This window comes from Oncorhynchus kisutch, linkage group LG18 (genome assembly GCF_002021735.2).
Source record: "Oncorhynchus kisutch isolate 150728-3 linkage group LG18, Okis_V2, whole genome shotgun sequence".
Classification (NCBI taxonomy): domain Eukaryota; kingdom Metazoa; phylum Chordata; class Actinopteri; order Salmoniformes; family Salmonidae; genus Oncorhynchus; species Oncorhynchus kisutch.
Window position 1 is genome coordinate 31,180,341 of NC_034191.2, and position 16,331 is coordinate 31,196,671.

Here is a 16,331-nt window from a genome sequence, read left to right on the forward strand (position 1 = left end):
AAGGAGGCGCTGGGTATACATGTGACAAGGGGAAATATGAGGGACTTTGACAGGTCTTAAACGGTCTGGCGCCAAGGCCTCAGTCTACCGGCTAAATATAGCAGGAGAGATGATGCAGAGAGATGGGAAGAAAATATTAAAGGAAAAAATTAACAATGTAGCGAGAGTAGCCTAAAAAATAACAATAGCCCTACTAAATTACAGACAAATACGGCTGTAATAGTTACAATAGTTTCCCGTTATTTCGTAATTAGACTTTTCCCGCAGCATATCAGTAACACGCTGGTCACCACACCCTGAAGGTGCACTGTTCTTTCTGCACATTTTCACCCAAAGAGATTAAAAATCATCAGTAATAACACCATATCACTTGATGATTGCTTTTTTCCATTAGAATGTATTCACACCCTTGCCTTTTTCCACATTGTTGTGTTAAGAGTGAGATTAAAATGGATTTAATTGTCAGTTTTGGTCAATGCCCTACACAAAACAATCTGTATAATTCTAACATTTATAAAATATTCATACAAATTATAACTCTAATATGCCTTGATTAGATAAGTATTCACCCCCCTGAGACAATACATGTTAGAATCACCTTTGGCAGTGATTACAGCTTTGATGCTTCTTGGGTTAGTCTCTAAGAGCTTTGCACACCTGGATTGTGTGTAAAAATTATTCTTTTTATAATTCTTCAAGCTCTGTCAAATTGGTTGTTGATCATTGCTAGAAAGCCATTTTTAAGTCTTGCTATAGATTTTCAAGCCGATTTAAGTCTAAACTGGAACTAGGCCACTCAGGAACATTCAATGCAACTCCAGTGTAGATTTGGCCTTGTGATTAGGGATACTTAGTCTGTTGCACAACTGAATACATTCAATTGAAGTGTGCCTTCTGCATTTAACTCAACCCCTCTGAATCAGAGAAGTGCGGGGACTGTCTTATCGACGTCCATGTCATCACCCTGGGATAAGTTGTTGTTAGGGGTTAACTTCCTTGCTCAAGGGCAGGACAGGAGATTTTTCCACCTTGCCAGCTCAGGGATTCAAACCAGCGACCTTTTGGTTACTGGTCCAACGCTCTTAACCACTTGGCAACCTGCCACCATCATTGTCCTGTTGAAATGTGATTTTGTCTCTGTGTCTGTTGGAAAGAAGACTGAACCAGGTTTTCCTCTAGTATTTTGCTTGTGCTTAGCTGTATTCTGTTTATTTTAATCCTAAAAAAACTCCCTAGTCCTGCCGATGAAAAGCATACCCATAACATGATTCAGCCACCACCATGGTTGAAAATATGAAGACTGGTACTCAGTGATGTGTTGTTGGATTTTCCCCAAACATAACATTTTGTATTCAGGGAAAAAAGTTTATTTCTTTGCCACATTTTTTTCAATATTACTTCTGTGCCCTGTTGCAAACAGGATGCATGTTTTTCAAATGTTTTATTCTGTACATGCTTCCTTCTTTACACTCTGTCATTGTGGAGTAACTACAATGTTGTTGATCCTCAGTTTTCCCTTATGGTGAAATCCCTGAGCAGTTTCCTTCCTCTCATGCAACTGAGTTAGGAAGCAACGCCTGTATCTTTGTAGTAACTGTGTGTATTGATACACCATCCAAAGTGTAATTAATAACTTCATGATGCTCAAAGGGATATTCAATGTCTGCTTTTTAAAAACTTTTACCCATCTACCAATCGGTGGGTGCCCTTCTTTGAGAGACATTGAAAAACCTCCCTGGTCTTTGTGGTTGAATCTGTGCTGGAAATTCACTACTCAGATTGAGGGACCTAACAGATGTGTGATGGGGATGGGGTAGTCATTCAACAATTCTGTAACCACTATTATTGAACACATAATGAGTCCATATATCTTGTGATTTGTTAAGCACATTTTTACTCCTGAACTTATGTAGGCTTCCCATAACGAAGGGGTTGAATACTTACTGACTCAAGACATTTCAGCTTTTCATTTTTTTGTTAATTTCGAACATTTTCTTCAAACAACTTAATTCCACTTTCACTTTATGAGGTATTGTGTGTAGATCAGTGATACCAAATCTCAATTTAATCATGTTTTATTCAGGTTGTAACACAACGAAATATTGAAAACGTAGGGGTGACTTTCTGAAGGCACTACGTGGAGGGTATATAAACAGAGCAAATACATGCAGCGTAATTGCAAACCCGTTGATGATGTAATTCGTTTTTTAAGTATATTCATAGAAAACCATTAACATTCTCCATGTGGTGCTGATCTTTTCCCGCTCAGAATGTTTTTTCTCCCTAACTTGAACCTGAGTAAGTAGGCTAAGCTTTAACGACGAGTCTTCTACATAATCTAGCAGCAGTTAGCGTCTGTTAGAATGCACTTAATTTCACTGACTAGGCTACTGACTGACTCAGTCGACTACGCGTTGAATGTATAGCCTATAAAGGACGAAAACCATGACAGACAAGTACAAAGACTGACCAGGTTTTTTGAAAAAGGAAGCATAGCGCTTTAAAGATGTGAGATTGATAAAAATAAATTATCCTTAATTCAAACTAAATCAAATAGATCTAAAATAGGCTTAATGATAAATACCACTGAAACTGTAGCCCTATACATAATAAATTCCCTATCTGTAATTTCAAAGGTTTAATAAGAACATTATATTCACAAAATTAAATGATGAAAAATGCTCGGCCTAATGAGCTCGAAAATTAGTAGCCAAATGTTATATCCTTATCCCTTATGCATAATTGACCACCCTTAACCTATTATAACAACAATAATTCTACAGGGTTTCAACAACTTTCATTATTCTCATTATATTCTTCATAATTGAAACGAAATAAAGAATCACAATTTACCTGATTGCTTTAAGTTTAGGCCACAACATAAAGATTCCAATTAAGTTATGCAGAATCATTTATTCAGATCAAGACTGATGAAGACCTGCCTTCACGTTTTATTCTGCTCGCTGTGATCACAAAATGTATTGACAACAAGGCCTAAATAAATTCACTACAAATTTTGAGCACGGCTGGTGTGATAAGTTTATAAAACCATTTACAGAATGTCTCTCAGATTTTTAAAAATGGTATTGGAAGCAAAATGAGTTTTGTAATAAATGGACATTCGTTTGCACAGTGCACAGAGACGTCAGTCGGGTTTTAATAGGGTAGGTCTGCAAAAACAAGTGATCAATGTTCCGAAAATATTCCACTGACTCTGGATTTTGCTGAGATTTTCACGTTCAGATATAAGCAACAAGTGTCTCACCTCTTACCACCAAGGAACATGCTACAGGGTGGGTAATATTTTATTTTCCCATTAGTGATACATGACTAATCACATCATATGAATATGAATAAGGGCTGGAATAAGATAGTAAAATGCACTAGAACAGAGCACCAAACAAGGTCAATAGCTATTGCACTTTATACCATTCAAAATGTGTGAAACTCTCAAAAGTAGGCTACTTTTAAGCATAGATTACGTTTAATTTCATTCCGTTTTTTTAATCTAATGTAAATCCTTCAAGCTCTCAACATGCACTTGGAAAGGAATGTGTAATATTCTATTGACACTAATGTCAATGGAGATGTGCGAACACTGTTAATTAAGGAAGAAATGTAAGACCTACACAAAACACCGATTCAACCGGCAATATAATGGTTAATCGGAAATGTGTGGTTTGTATCTGACGAATTTATTCGGAAGGATTATTCGTTTTTGTTTCAGTTTTTATGTCGAAGTGACGATGTTCTGGATTGAGCTAGAGCGGAACCGGTTCTACTTGTATGCGACGGATCAACTTCTGGGCAGACTGTTCCGTGTATATCCACATTTTCACATTTTGATGCAATGTAATAATCATTCCGAAAGTGCATTCTCAGCCCCTAAACGCAAAGCATAAACCGCAGCTTTGGTGTGGATGGCAAGGGGGATTGGACGGCGCTCGCTGGTAGGATTTTAGGGTAAATATGAAGTGACAAGAGTCTGCTCTTATTGTGGTGCGTCAGCCGACTGGCGCCAAACGGCTCTTTAACCAACCGAATCCATGTTAATCAAGCCTAGGGTCCACAGAATGGATTTCTTAAAGGTACAACAGAGCAGTACCGAGACCGAGTTTCTGGTCGGGTCGCCGTAGGGTTCGTTGCAAAGGTCTGAAGTGTGTAATGTACGTGTATGTGGTTTGACACATACCAACAAACAGCCCAGGCGAGTCCGGCCACTGTTATTCCCTCACGCTCAGAAGAGAGCCTGCCCATGACAATGTATTATAAATCATATCACTGCTGTGTCAGTTTATGCTGAAAATGAGAGCGAAAAAGATCATATTAGAATTAAAGGAATAGCCTACGTCTATACAGTATAGTATCGGAGAGCTATTGATAGGTTATTGCTGGTTTTATTATTTTCACTATTTAGGATATAAGGCAATCAAATAAAGTGAATGTACAATAATTCACTTTGCCTAGGTTATAACGTGTGCATGAATTATTTATTTTGTGAAGGGGACATAGGTTACACGTCAGAAAAACAATATATATTTACTTTCTGTAAGGCTATAAGCAAGCACTTACCGCGTTTTATCTGTCAATTTTGCTCTCGAAATTCATTCATTCATCTGTTTTCTTTTCTTCATGCTTCGATGCAGCATCTGGTCCTGCGCTTTTCGAATGACCCGGGGCTGTTTTTAAAGTGGCAATGTCCGGTTTATTAGTCGCTGTCCTTGCGGTGAAGCGTTCACAAAACAGCAGCGAGTCACGGAAATCGACAGCCCTAGAATATAATCACTAAATCGAGTCCGATAGCCTACCATTCAGGTACGGGAGGCTGTGGACTCTCTTACCGTCTCAGCGTAGTCTATCATTACGCACAAGCAGTGATGGAACTGTATGTTATTATGGCCAAACCAAGATAAACACTTAAACAGATAAAACTGCACGCGGATTTCTAAACAAACGAAACTAGATAGAATGGCTATGAGGTAAAAAATGACGAGGACCTAAACTGATAATATAATCTTAACATGGAATGGAACCACAACGAATCTATTTGGAATCTTCTTCATACTTAAGAAAATCAATCACCGGTATAGCCTACTAACATTATTTAGCCTACCTATAGGCTATCATGAAAGCGACTGCAGAGCAATAAACGTAGGCTATCTATTCGGGCACCGGTTCTGGGCTGGAGTTATGCACCTCATCGAAAGTATAAAGCGCAAGCCGACCGAGGTGATGCCTCCACCGGTCAAGAATTGAGGGCTGACCCGGTGTTTGGCTTGGAGATGGGGGTGGGATTTCCCGAGCTTTCCTGTCATTGGTTAATATTTTATTCTGTTGACATGTTTTCTTACTGCTAATGCTTCCGACACCTTATTGTCCACCCCCCTCTCTTCGAGTCTGGCAGGAGCTGTCAAAACCACGCCTATAGAGGCCCACAATTGGTCCAGAAAGCGTAAAATCAGCAATCAAAGGGGCTTGGTTCATTAGTGTTGGGATCGAGGCAGGAAGAACATGTGAGATAGTCACAGTTCTTCAGTGAACAGGGCAAGACCATTTCAACTCCGTGTCCGTGTGGAATGATTGCTTCAGCCTTCAGAGAGGCACATCTTATTTTTCTCAAAGCGACTGGTCGAGAGAAAGAAGGAAACCCCGATTCTGCTCTCAAAGCGTAGCTGCTTCACTATCTTTGACAGATATTGTTACTGCACTTCGTGGAGGTACCAGCAACGGGAGTTTACGTGTAGTATAGGCTAGTTCCTATCAATTCAGTTTTTTTCTGCTAATAACCGTCTTATAACCCGTCTATTCATAGCCTATCTGGCACAGTATTCGACATTACTTCTGTATACTTCTTACAGAAATAACAATACATTATTCTGGAAATTGTCCTACTGTTTTTGCCGAGGGGGGAGAATCGCACTGTATATCATCATTTCACTTCGATATTTTGGATGCACCGATGAGAGATCCAGTTTTCACAGGGACTGCCATGGCTTATCACCCTTTCCACGCTCACCGGCCGACCGACTTCTCCATGTCAGCTTTCCTAGCGGCCGCGCAGCCTTCCTTCTTCCCGACGCTCACTCTGCCTCACGCGGCTCTTACTAAGCCCATGTCGGACCACCTCGTTGGAGCCGCGGAGGCAGGGCTCCACCCGGCTCTCAGCCACCACCACCAGGCGGCTCATCTCCGCAGCCTGAAGAGCCTGGAGCCCGAGGAAGAGGTGGAGGACGACCCTAAAGTCACACTGGAGGCCAAGGACCTATGGGACCAGTTTCACAAAATAGGAACAGAGATGGTTATTACCAAATCTGGAAGGTGAGAGTGTGCTCTGATAATTATTGCCAGCGAGGTTGACTACAGCGTCATGGTTGTTCTCTGTCCATCAATGGCGATTATAGCATGTAAATCTTGGTGGGACAAATATTGTCCATACTGTATAGGCTTTGTGTTCAGATGTGCCTTGTGTTCAGATTTATTCTGTAACGCTTCAGAAAGATAATGGCGAAAGCAAGAGGGTTCGAAAGAGGTAGTTACATTTAGGATTACAGCGAAACAATATTACAGGGCCTGCTGTAGGCTAGACTGGCGCGATGTGATGCTGTTATTCTTTGTAGATTATTGTCTGTTCTTTAACGTTTAACGTATTTAACTTAAAAGTGATAAATACAATCACAGCGTACTATTGTGACCTGACTTATAGCATGTTATTTAGTTTCGATGGTACGATTGTTATAATCAAGTTTGGAGCGTCTTTGACAGCGTCTCCTCCAGACGCTATCAGAGACCGTAAAGGATCAATATTTGCTATATTTAGAAAATGTTGAATGCATTAAAGACGAGCCGTTTTGAGTTTAGTTTAGGTTAGTAGTCTTGCCAGAGAGGGAAAAAACCCTCCCCTGGCTTTAGTCAGCAAAACGATACCAGCATATGGATCAAACTGCATTCTGTCATGACAGTTGAGCTTCTGGATTTTGTAAACAGACTGACAGACTGGAAAAAGAGGATTGTGATTTAACCTAAGTGATAGTGTCATGTCATAAATATATTTCACTTGACTGATTACAGACGAATTCCTAAAATATTATATTATAATATAAATATTATAATCATCAAATAAATACAGAATACTTTTAAGTAGGTTATTAGGCCGATAACTTATTAGTTTTATTTCCTACAACTATCATGGTATTTTCAAAGTTGCATGTACATAATTCGATTGAATGATTTTATTATAAAGAACAGTTCTGTCAATTAATATTACTTTATAATTTATCGATTAAATAGTGTTGCATTTTCCCTGGACACAAAGGAGAGAGCGACTCGCCTAATGACACGTTAATACAATGTTATTGCCAGATTGTTGTGTCTTGTCTGACAACATTAAATGTCATATGTTTATGAATAAGCCTACATGCAGCTAATTCCACGCATAATTGTCTGTCTTCCAGGAGAATGTTTCCTCCGTTTAAAGTCAGAATAAATGGGCTTGATAAAAAAGCCAAGTATATTCTATTGATGGATATAGTTGCTGCCGACGACTGCCGCTACAAGTTCCACAATTCTCGCTGGATGGTAGCGGGAAAGGCCGATCCGGAGATGCCCAAAAGAATGTACATTCACCCGGATAGCCCGGCTACCGGGGAGCAGTGGATGGCCAAGCCTGTTGCTTTTCATAAACTGAAGCTGACCAACAATATATCGGACAAGCATGGATTTGTAAGTACTGTATGTTGACTTTTATTCACATTTAAACACGCAATTGTATTTGTGATTAATAATAATACATGACACACATTTTATACAGCATATGTTTTAGGTTATGGAGTAACACAGTGTATTTAAAGACAGATACTGTTGGATTTTATGAGCGAGATATGTCTATATTTCTTGGATACTCTTATTCTATTTGCAACATTATTTTAGTAGGCCTAATGTATTGGCACTGCATTTTCCCCAATATGTATGGCTTAGTATTGCCACGCTGTTGCCACTGTCGACATGCAGGAAGGACATGCCCCCAGTGTTCAATGTCGACATAGGCCTGTTTCCAAATATGATCTCCCAATATATTATTGTCTAAAGCTTCATAAAAGTAGACTATAAATCTAATATCACGAATGCTCTTGTTGTTGGTAGATATAGTAGGTTAATAATATAACGCATTTACACATTTATAAAACTAAGATTTACACGATTGAGGAAGAGGATTGAAATCACGATTCAAGTATTAGATGTGCTATTGTTTTAAATCATATAAGCAAAGGGGCAATTCTTGAGACATGGGGATTATGAGAGTCAGAAATCTGGTCAAGGAAACTGGGTAGAGTGGAAATAGGTTTGATTGCTTTATTCTGACCTAGCCTCACTGTCTTGAGCCAGCTTGAGCAGCGTGGAATAAAAACAATGTGTGGATGTAGCCTGTACTCGAACTCGAAGGCCGATCATGTTTCGCTGTTGGTCCCTGAAGTGCTGTTTGTAGCCTACTGTAAAAAATAAGCCGCGGAGAAGAGGAGAATTATGGATGCCTCAGAAAGTCGGCTAGAGAGAAGCTGCAGTGTTACAGCGTGTGTTTGTTCAATGCTCATAAACCTATGTGCAAACAAACCGACTGTAAACAAATTGAACATTTACATGCCAGACGCATCCAGACGTTTTTGCAAAATGTTGCAGACCGTGTTTTAATAGATCTAGGCCTACATTTTACCATATGCTATCCAACCTGTATCTTTAATTATCCAGTCAGTGTGTACAGGCCTACATGTTGTAGTATTTAATGAATGTATAGAATATACATGTGTTATAAATGTTATCAGATACCCAGTAGGTTAGCCAGCATATGTGGTAATGCCAATATTACATGAATGTTTATCTTTAGTATTGTTTTCTATCTCGATCTGTGTTGACCAAAGGTGTGTTCTCTTGCATTCTAAGAATACGCAGTAGGCCCAATTCTGAATAGACCGACTTATTGTTATGAATGATAATCTTTATAAGAAATAATAATAACATATATTAATTTAATGTGATGTACATGATTGTATTGTATTACTCACTTATGGGCCTAAGAGTGACTTTGAGATAGGCCTAGCATCAGATGGTGTCGATGAAATGCTAATAATTATTTGTTTCCCTTCCCTCCACAGACGATTCTTAATTCCATGCACAAATACCAGCCCAGGTTTCATATCGTGAGGGCCAACGACATCCTGAAGCTCCCCTACAGCACGTTTAGGACATACGTGTTCCCAGAGACAGACTTCATCGCTGTCACAGCTTATCAAAACGACAAGGTAAGCAATACAGTAGCCTACACAATACAGTACAATAAAGTGGAATTTAACACAGGCTACATTAATGTTAGAGTCCGTGAAATAACCTTGCCATGTGAGGTTGGGCCTGTATTCACATACATGCCACGATTTTCTATCAGCAAAATGTTAATCTGAGGTTCAATTTCGTTTTTGTTTTGTTTGTTTTTATGCTGTGAAAAGTTGGCTCATTTGTGGAATTCGATGGCCTCACTCGTTTGTACAACCTTGTTGCATTTAATGACCTTTGTTGGCGAATTTAGTCCGAAGTTTTACAGTGAAACCGTTTCTGCAGGGTTTTTAAATCTGTAGGACTAAATGCACCTGCCCAATCAAACCGCATGTTGGTCGTCATTGTCAAATGTTATGGTTAACCTTACGTAACCAGTTTAGCCTACAATTGCAGGCATATATTTGCCTAGTAAAATACGTATTTGAAAAAGTTGTCTTGCTGTTGTCTTTCCGTCTATGGGCTATGGACTATGGACGAGTTGCTGCTGTTGACTAAAGGCTACAATTCCATTCAAATCTAATTAGATGGCGCATCTTTGGACACGGACACCATTTGGTTAAAGACGGATATCTCATGGTTCTTCGGGGTGTCAGTAATTCCTAGATTTGATATATTGAGTATTTATTTTAGTTGCAGTCTAAAATTATCTAGCTCCCTGCGACCCCCTCTCTTCTCCCCCTCCTTGAGTCTAATTGGCGTCCGTGTGGTGGTCTTGTTGCTATCGTAAAGTTTATGGCAAAAAATCACAATCGATTAGAAGGCACTAGCCTCGCCAGTTTGTCCCGCGAGCTACACAGTGTCAGAGGCTGCCTGCGCAATCAAAGCGTGACAGACGGGGAACTGCGATTCCCTGATTGGTCGATTCGCGAATTCCTCAAGAGTTCCATACAAGATGAGGAGGGGGGAAACAGGACAAACCAAGCAGCGTGCACAGCGGTTCCAGTGACGGGGGTGGCTCCAAAGCCCATGCAGTATTTGTTCCATACAAGCCTTGCATGAAGTAGCAATGATCCAAACCACATAATTAATTATGGATAAGATAGTCAGTCATCTGTTCAAGTCGCCCCCACTCAGCTATCCGGAAAAAAATGGATGGAGAAACAATGTTTCTCATGGGGGTCGTGAGAATAACGCCTCGTCATTAATCCTCCATTAATAATGCACCATCTACCGGGGCTTCCTTTCAACAGAGTGAGTTCTGTTCGGTGTGTTTAACGGGACACTATGTGTGTGGGAGAAATATATCAGAATAAATCATGTTGAGAAAAACACGTGACCATATATATAGGTCAATTCATTATTAGGCCTGTACCTATAGGCCGAGTTAAGGCCTACTACTACTACTACTACTACTAGTAGTAGTAGTAGTTAATTCTAACGTCTTGGTTAGGTCTATTTTTCATGGTTTACACCCAGCACTGTTTAATATATTTTCTCCATTTCCTGTCCTCAGATAACACAGCTGAAGATTGATAATAACCCTTTTGCCAAAGGATTCAGAGACACCGGAAATGGAAGACGAGAGAAAAGGTAAGCATAGGCTATGTCGATTCGCCCATCACATTGTGTAGTCTAGCCCACTTCTATATAAATTATATTTATCATAATACGATCATATGCATAGGACATATGTTATGCATGTTTTAGCCATGCCTCAACTGTTTATTAGTTAACAAAATAAAAATGACAAAATGCATGCTTTTCTCAACTCTGATGTAGGCTTATAATTGAATGTAGGTCGGCCCACAGCTGCCCTGATGTCATGTTAATGGTGTATGGATGCCTTACTTGAATACATGTACCCACTATTATTAAAAGGGAACCATTCAACTCTAGGAAACAGTTGACCCTTCCCTCTCTGCGGATGTATGAAGACCAATGCAAAGCAGACCGAGACGGGGGCGACTCTGATGCCTCGTCTAGTGAACCAACAACCGGCAGAGATGGTGCACACTCTCCAATCGGACCTGGATCCAGCCCGCTTAGGTTCAGTCGAATCAGCCCAGGTAAGATAAATTATATTCAACCTAAATCTCAATTCGTTTGATAGGCTTAAACATAATAATGCCATTGTGGCCAATGGCATTTAGACTTACGGTGGCTGACATAAGTCGACAATAGGCCAAATCCTCTAGTAATTTAGCCTATTAAGAGAATAGGCTATAGGCCTATACCCACATTGTGCATTGCAACAGTATACGGTTTGTGTCCACTTCATTTCATGTATTATGTCCAAATAATATACATTTTAAATTTACAGAATAGAAATCTATGTGCAATTTACCAAGAAAACACAGTGTTATAGTACATTTTCTAATTACAAAATATACTTTGAATGTTTTCAGCAGCTCCTGTTCTTCAGATTTAAAGTGTTATTTTGTGACAGGCTATTTGTTCAACTCACTTACTATAGAAATATTAAAAACTGTTTCGTCTTGTAATGCATAGACTTAATCAGGCTATTTAACCATCGAAAAACAGCAACTGCTGTCCGCTCAACTTTCGATCCATAACTGAAGTCTATTTACTCTTAGGAAACAAAGAGAGTTGGCCTCCTAAAAATACAACATAAAGCCCCATGTTAACGCTCCGAGTCAAACTCTTGGGCTGACATGTAGGAAGGAAACGGTTAACAAGGCATGTTGACACTAAATCATGACTGTACAATTAAAATCATCACGTGTGGGTGTGAATGTTTTAACCACTGCCGTTTCAACTGATATTTTACTTTCCATTATTTAAGAAATTGTTTCAATTAAGTCTGAGCATGACATGGCATTTTGTCAGTTATTTTACATTTAAGCCTACAAAACTTACAGCCAATTCTGACTACAACTTTTTGTATTATTACAGATGATAAAGCCTGTACTGACAGTGAGCAAGAACTTGATCATCAGGATGAGCGTTGTACCGCATCGAACAGCCCTGAACCGGAGCCGCCCTCTCCCTTCAGCCCGAGGTGCGAGGACCGGGTGAAGGAAAAGCCGAGTCTGGAAAAGAAAGACGACTATCCGGACTCAAGAAAGTCGAGCGACTCCATATTCAGTATAAGGAACCTTGAGAAAGGAGACAAAACGGAGAACAGGCACAGGAAAGACACTACAGATTCTTCAAAAAAGGACACCGCAGACAGCGGCGCGATAAGCGCAACCAAAGAGAGTTTCTCCCCGCTCATGGTTCAAACAGAGAGCCCCTCACACTTCAGCGCGAGCCACCTGCAGAGTCTGGCCCTGTCTGGCTTGCACAGCCAGCAGTTTTTTAATCCAATGAACGCCGGACAAATGCTATTTCACCCTGGACAGTTCGCTATGGGACCAGGTGCGTTTTCTGCCATGAGCATGGGACATCTATTGGCCTCGGTATCCGGAGCAAGTGGTATGGAAAACGGCAGCCTCTCCGCACAGGGCACCGGGGGCGCGCCGAACCCTTTCCCCTTCCATCTATCGCAGCACATGCTCGCCTCTCAGGTAAGGGCGACTTTAATTCTACACGGTAACAAATTGTTTGTTTGAACTCAGTGATCACTTATAGCCCTTTATGCTCGTTTGATGGCGCCAACACCGTTGGGGACATTATTATTTAGCACTAGAATAGACGTTGACTAACAAAGCACGAGTCTTACAAGTAAACTAAAGTATGTGCAAACGTATTGCCTAAAGTCCACTGTAGACGCCTTGTATTGTACATGTGACTGGCCATATTTAGCAGGCCCAATCTCGGCATAACTAAACATGCGCAGCATGTTGTTGAGTTATCAGGTCACTGCCACTAGGATTAGGGAGTCCTGGGGCTCTTGCACACTTACCGCAGTGAAAGGATACATGCTGCCAGAAGAGCGACCAAAACATGTCTAGGCCTATATTATTATTATTATTATTATTATTATTATTATTATTTTGAACAACAGTTCTGTTAATGGTGTTTCAAAGCAGTCTGATATTTGTTTTAAAAGAACATGCGTTAGAAGACCACCCATAAATCAACCACTCATAGGGAATGTGTGGGAGTAAAAACGAGAGGCCTGGCTTTTATTTACCTCCCTTTGGAATGCGAATAAGCATTCTCCTTTTTAACATCCCATCCATATAACCTTCATTATTCTAACGGGTTCTTTAACATCGTAGAAGACGAATTCCTTGTAGGTTTAATTATTGAAGTGAACTAGCTATTCAGGCCGTGCGTAATTTGGTCGTTGAGCTGGCTCCCCAAGGTTCAGTAAGCCTAGTCATTTGAGTAGGCTACATCGTGGCCTGAATATATCACTATCACGGTCCCAGTACTAACTGCCATTTTCTCCTGTCTGATTTCAGGGCATTTCCATGCCGACCTTTGGAGGCCTGTTCCCGTACCCGTACACCTACATGGCTGCGGCTGCAGCCGCGGCCTCCGCCATGCCAGCTAGCACTACAGCCAGTTCGCTCTCGAGAAATCCCTTCCTCACCAGCTCCCGCCCCCGGCTCCGGTTCAACCCTTATCAGCTCCCCGTGTCTATGGCTCAGAGCACAAGTCTATTCACCACCGGCCTGCCAGGCGGCCTAAACCCCAGCTCCGAGTCGTCCAAATCGGGCAGCAGGGAGACGAGTCCCGTGCCTGAGCTCCACAACCACAAAGCGGGGTCGAGTCATAGGACCAGCTCCCCCAAATCGATGAAGGACTCAATCAATGAGCTCCAAAACATCCAGAGACTAGTGAGCGGCCTGGAGAGCCAGAGAGAGACGTACCCCCCGAGAGACTCTCCTAAGTGATCCTACTAATGGAATAATATATTCCACCACGACTTGGCTTGAAATATCAGAGGACTTTATGAGACATTTTGTACAGCACGTTATGCGAGGAAATGTCAATACAGGCCTACCTTTTCGCGCGCCTGGACTGAGAAAAGAGGCAGGGAATGAAGGAGAGAGAACCAGCGTCGTCACTTACTGTTTCTGTGTGGGGTACGCTTTCAATATTATAGGAAACTGAAGCATCGAAATAATATGAAAACCAAAAGTGGGCACTGAATTTTTAGGCGTCTGGCTAAAACTTGAGCACACTAAGAGGATACCTCAAGGAGGAAAACCTACTAACAACATTCTTCATGTAGAGCATATTGATGTTAAACGACAGTGGCAACGTCGTGTCATTGTTTTTAGGGACTGAAGAGAGAACAGTTTTAAACTATAATCAATAGACGTGCTTTTTTTAAATGATGAGAGCACTACAGCAGCAGCACTACAGCAGCATAAGTACTGAATGAACACTGGTGTGCGTTTTGCCCGCATTATGGAGAAGGTGCAACCTGTAAAACGACAGGAAAACAAGCTACATCCCAAAAGTTTTTAAAACATAGGCTATTATTTCAAAAGGGATGCATAAAATGAACGTTCCGTGAAAAATAATTGATAGAAGAACGCTTAGGCCTATCGTTTCTGCCAGATGTTTTTTGTTTGAATTATTTATGTAATTAAAATAAATTCTGTAAATAAGCTATAAAGGAATCCAAGAATATGCAATTGGTATTAATTTATTTAAGACTGTACATTGACGTGTATATAATATTTAGAGTTTAACTCGTTGCTTTTTATTCTTTTTTATTTTACATGAACGTATTCTGAAAATGAAAGCTATTAGGCGCTTGTTGGTTTGAACCAGAAAGTTTTTATCTGTAATGCATAGCTGATTATCTGCCTGTGACACATGAAGGAAACTAACATGTGTGCCATGTTTATCTCTGTCTGCAAAAACTAATATCAGCAAAGAGAGATAGATAGAGAGAAAGCTGCCTATTTGTCACATTACCTGACTATTATCTGCAGGAGAGGCAGAGATGTAGGAAAACCTCAGGTCATTTCACTCCAACACAGGAGAGGATGATAACAGTTCTCTTTAAATGGGGCATAATGCATATCTATCTATATATATAAATATATTTAAAATTGAAAGCGTATCTCGCTTATGCTGGTTGTGATTTTTTGTTGAATTATCTCACAATTTCAATTAAAAAAACAATGTGTTAAAGTTGTGTTCACTCATATTTTGTACCTATTGGATACAGTTAAAGTATCTTTGAAATTCATAATAATAATACTTTAAATTAATTATTAATAATGTATATATGCTACCTATTTTTATAATTATAGCTTAATTATGATGATTATTATTATTATCTCCCAACATCAGATGAATGAGGCCTCTAAATGAATGATAATACCCCTTACAAATTGAAATAAGACCTAAGTAGTTATCTTAGTGTATGGTGCCCCCTGTCGGCAGTATATTTGAGGATAAAATTCAAGTTTTTCAGCCCGGTATTTCTCTAGTTCTTTATCAGTGATGATTGTGTAACAAATTCAAACGAAATATTACATTATATCATATTGAAAAGGCATATCGATGTATTGTATATTTCTGTTCATAAGAGCAATGTAGAATGTATAACTGTCATTAGTTACAAATAATTTTATTCTCATAACTATTAGGCCTATAAGGCCTATAATTGTCATATTTACATTGCGATGCCGTTGAATAGAGGAGCGTGAGTGATGACATCTCTTTTTAAACTGAGCTACTGTTAGTGTTTATATAAGTGTTTCCTGTAGTATTGTCTGTATTCTACTATTAATAGAACAGAATAGTAATATAGGAGTATTTAAAGGAGGGCGAGACACTGAACTTCCGTCTCCCCCTCTCCACTTCCGTCTCCCCCTCTCCACTTCAACCGCACATATCCTCTGCACGTTCAATAGCACTTGGCCTATAGACGCAGTTAACTGTTTGAGTGAATGGGAAAAACTGTATGACACACAACTGTATGTCCACTCAGTCTACTCAAATCAACAAGAATGGACTTTTAAGGAGGGTCAAATGAATAATAATTTTCCTTAAGAAATTTGCCACAAATTAAATTAAACAGTAGCGCCCAACATATCATAGGACTTATAAGCTTTTTGTTGTTGTTGACGAATGGCTTACAGAAACTGAAGGCATAACTTTCCAAAAATTACGCAAATATTGTGTTCACATGA

General features: G+C 40.0%; 1 protein-coding gene and 1 long non-coding RNA gene across 5 annotated transcripts; one reads left to right on the forward strand and one right to left on the reverse strand.

The window, feature by feature from the left end:
* Nucleotides 1–3,292: 3,292 nt before the first annotated feature.
* Nucleotides 3,293–5,247, reverse strand: LOC116354751 (uncharacterized). Its single transcript, XR_004203965.1, has 2 exons — nucleotides 4,573–5,247; nucleotides 3,293–4,299 (listed from the first exon to the last, which is right to left on the reverse strand). It is a non-coding gene; the product is annotated as an uncharacterized LOC116354751 (long non-coding RNA).
* A 139-nt stretch (nucleotides 5,248–5,386) lies between these two features.
* tbx2b (T-box transcription factor 2b) lies at nucleotides 5,387–15,324 on the forward strand. Of its 4 annotated transcripts, none has more exons than XM_020508026.2 (7): nucleotides 5,387–6,318; nucleotides 7,452–7,728; nucleotides 9,147–9,293; nucleotides 10,778–10,854; nucleotides 11,143–11,330; nucleotides 12,178–12,791; nucleotides 13,635–15,324. In XM_020508026.2, exons 1-7 carry the CDS (start codon nucleotides 5,960–5,962, stop codon nucleotides 14,067–14,069), a joined length of 2,097 nt encoding a protein of 698 aa, XP_020363615.1. In that variant the 5' UTR covers nucleotides 5,387–5,959; the 3' UTR covers nucleotides 14,070–15,324. The 4 variants fall into 4 exon arrangements, with proteins under 4 accessions (XP_020363615.1, XP_020363618.1, XP_020363617.1 ...); XM_020508029.2 differs by having other exon boundaries at nucleotides 11,161–11,330; XM_020508028.2 differs by having other exon boundaries at nucleotides 5,389–6,318; nucleotides 7,452–7,719.
* The last annotated feature ends 1,007 nt before the right edge of the window (nucleotides 15,325–16,331 follow it).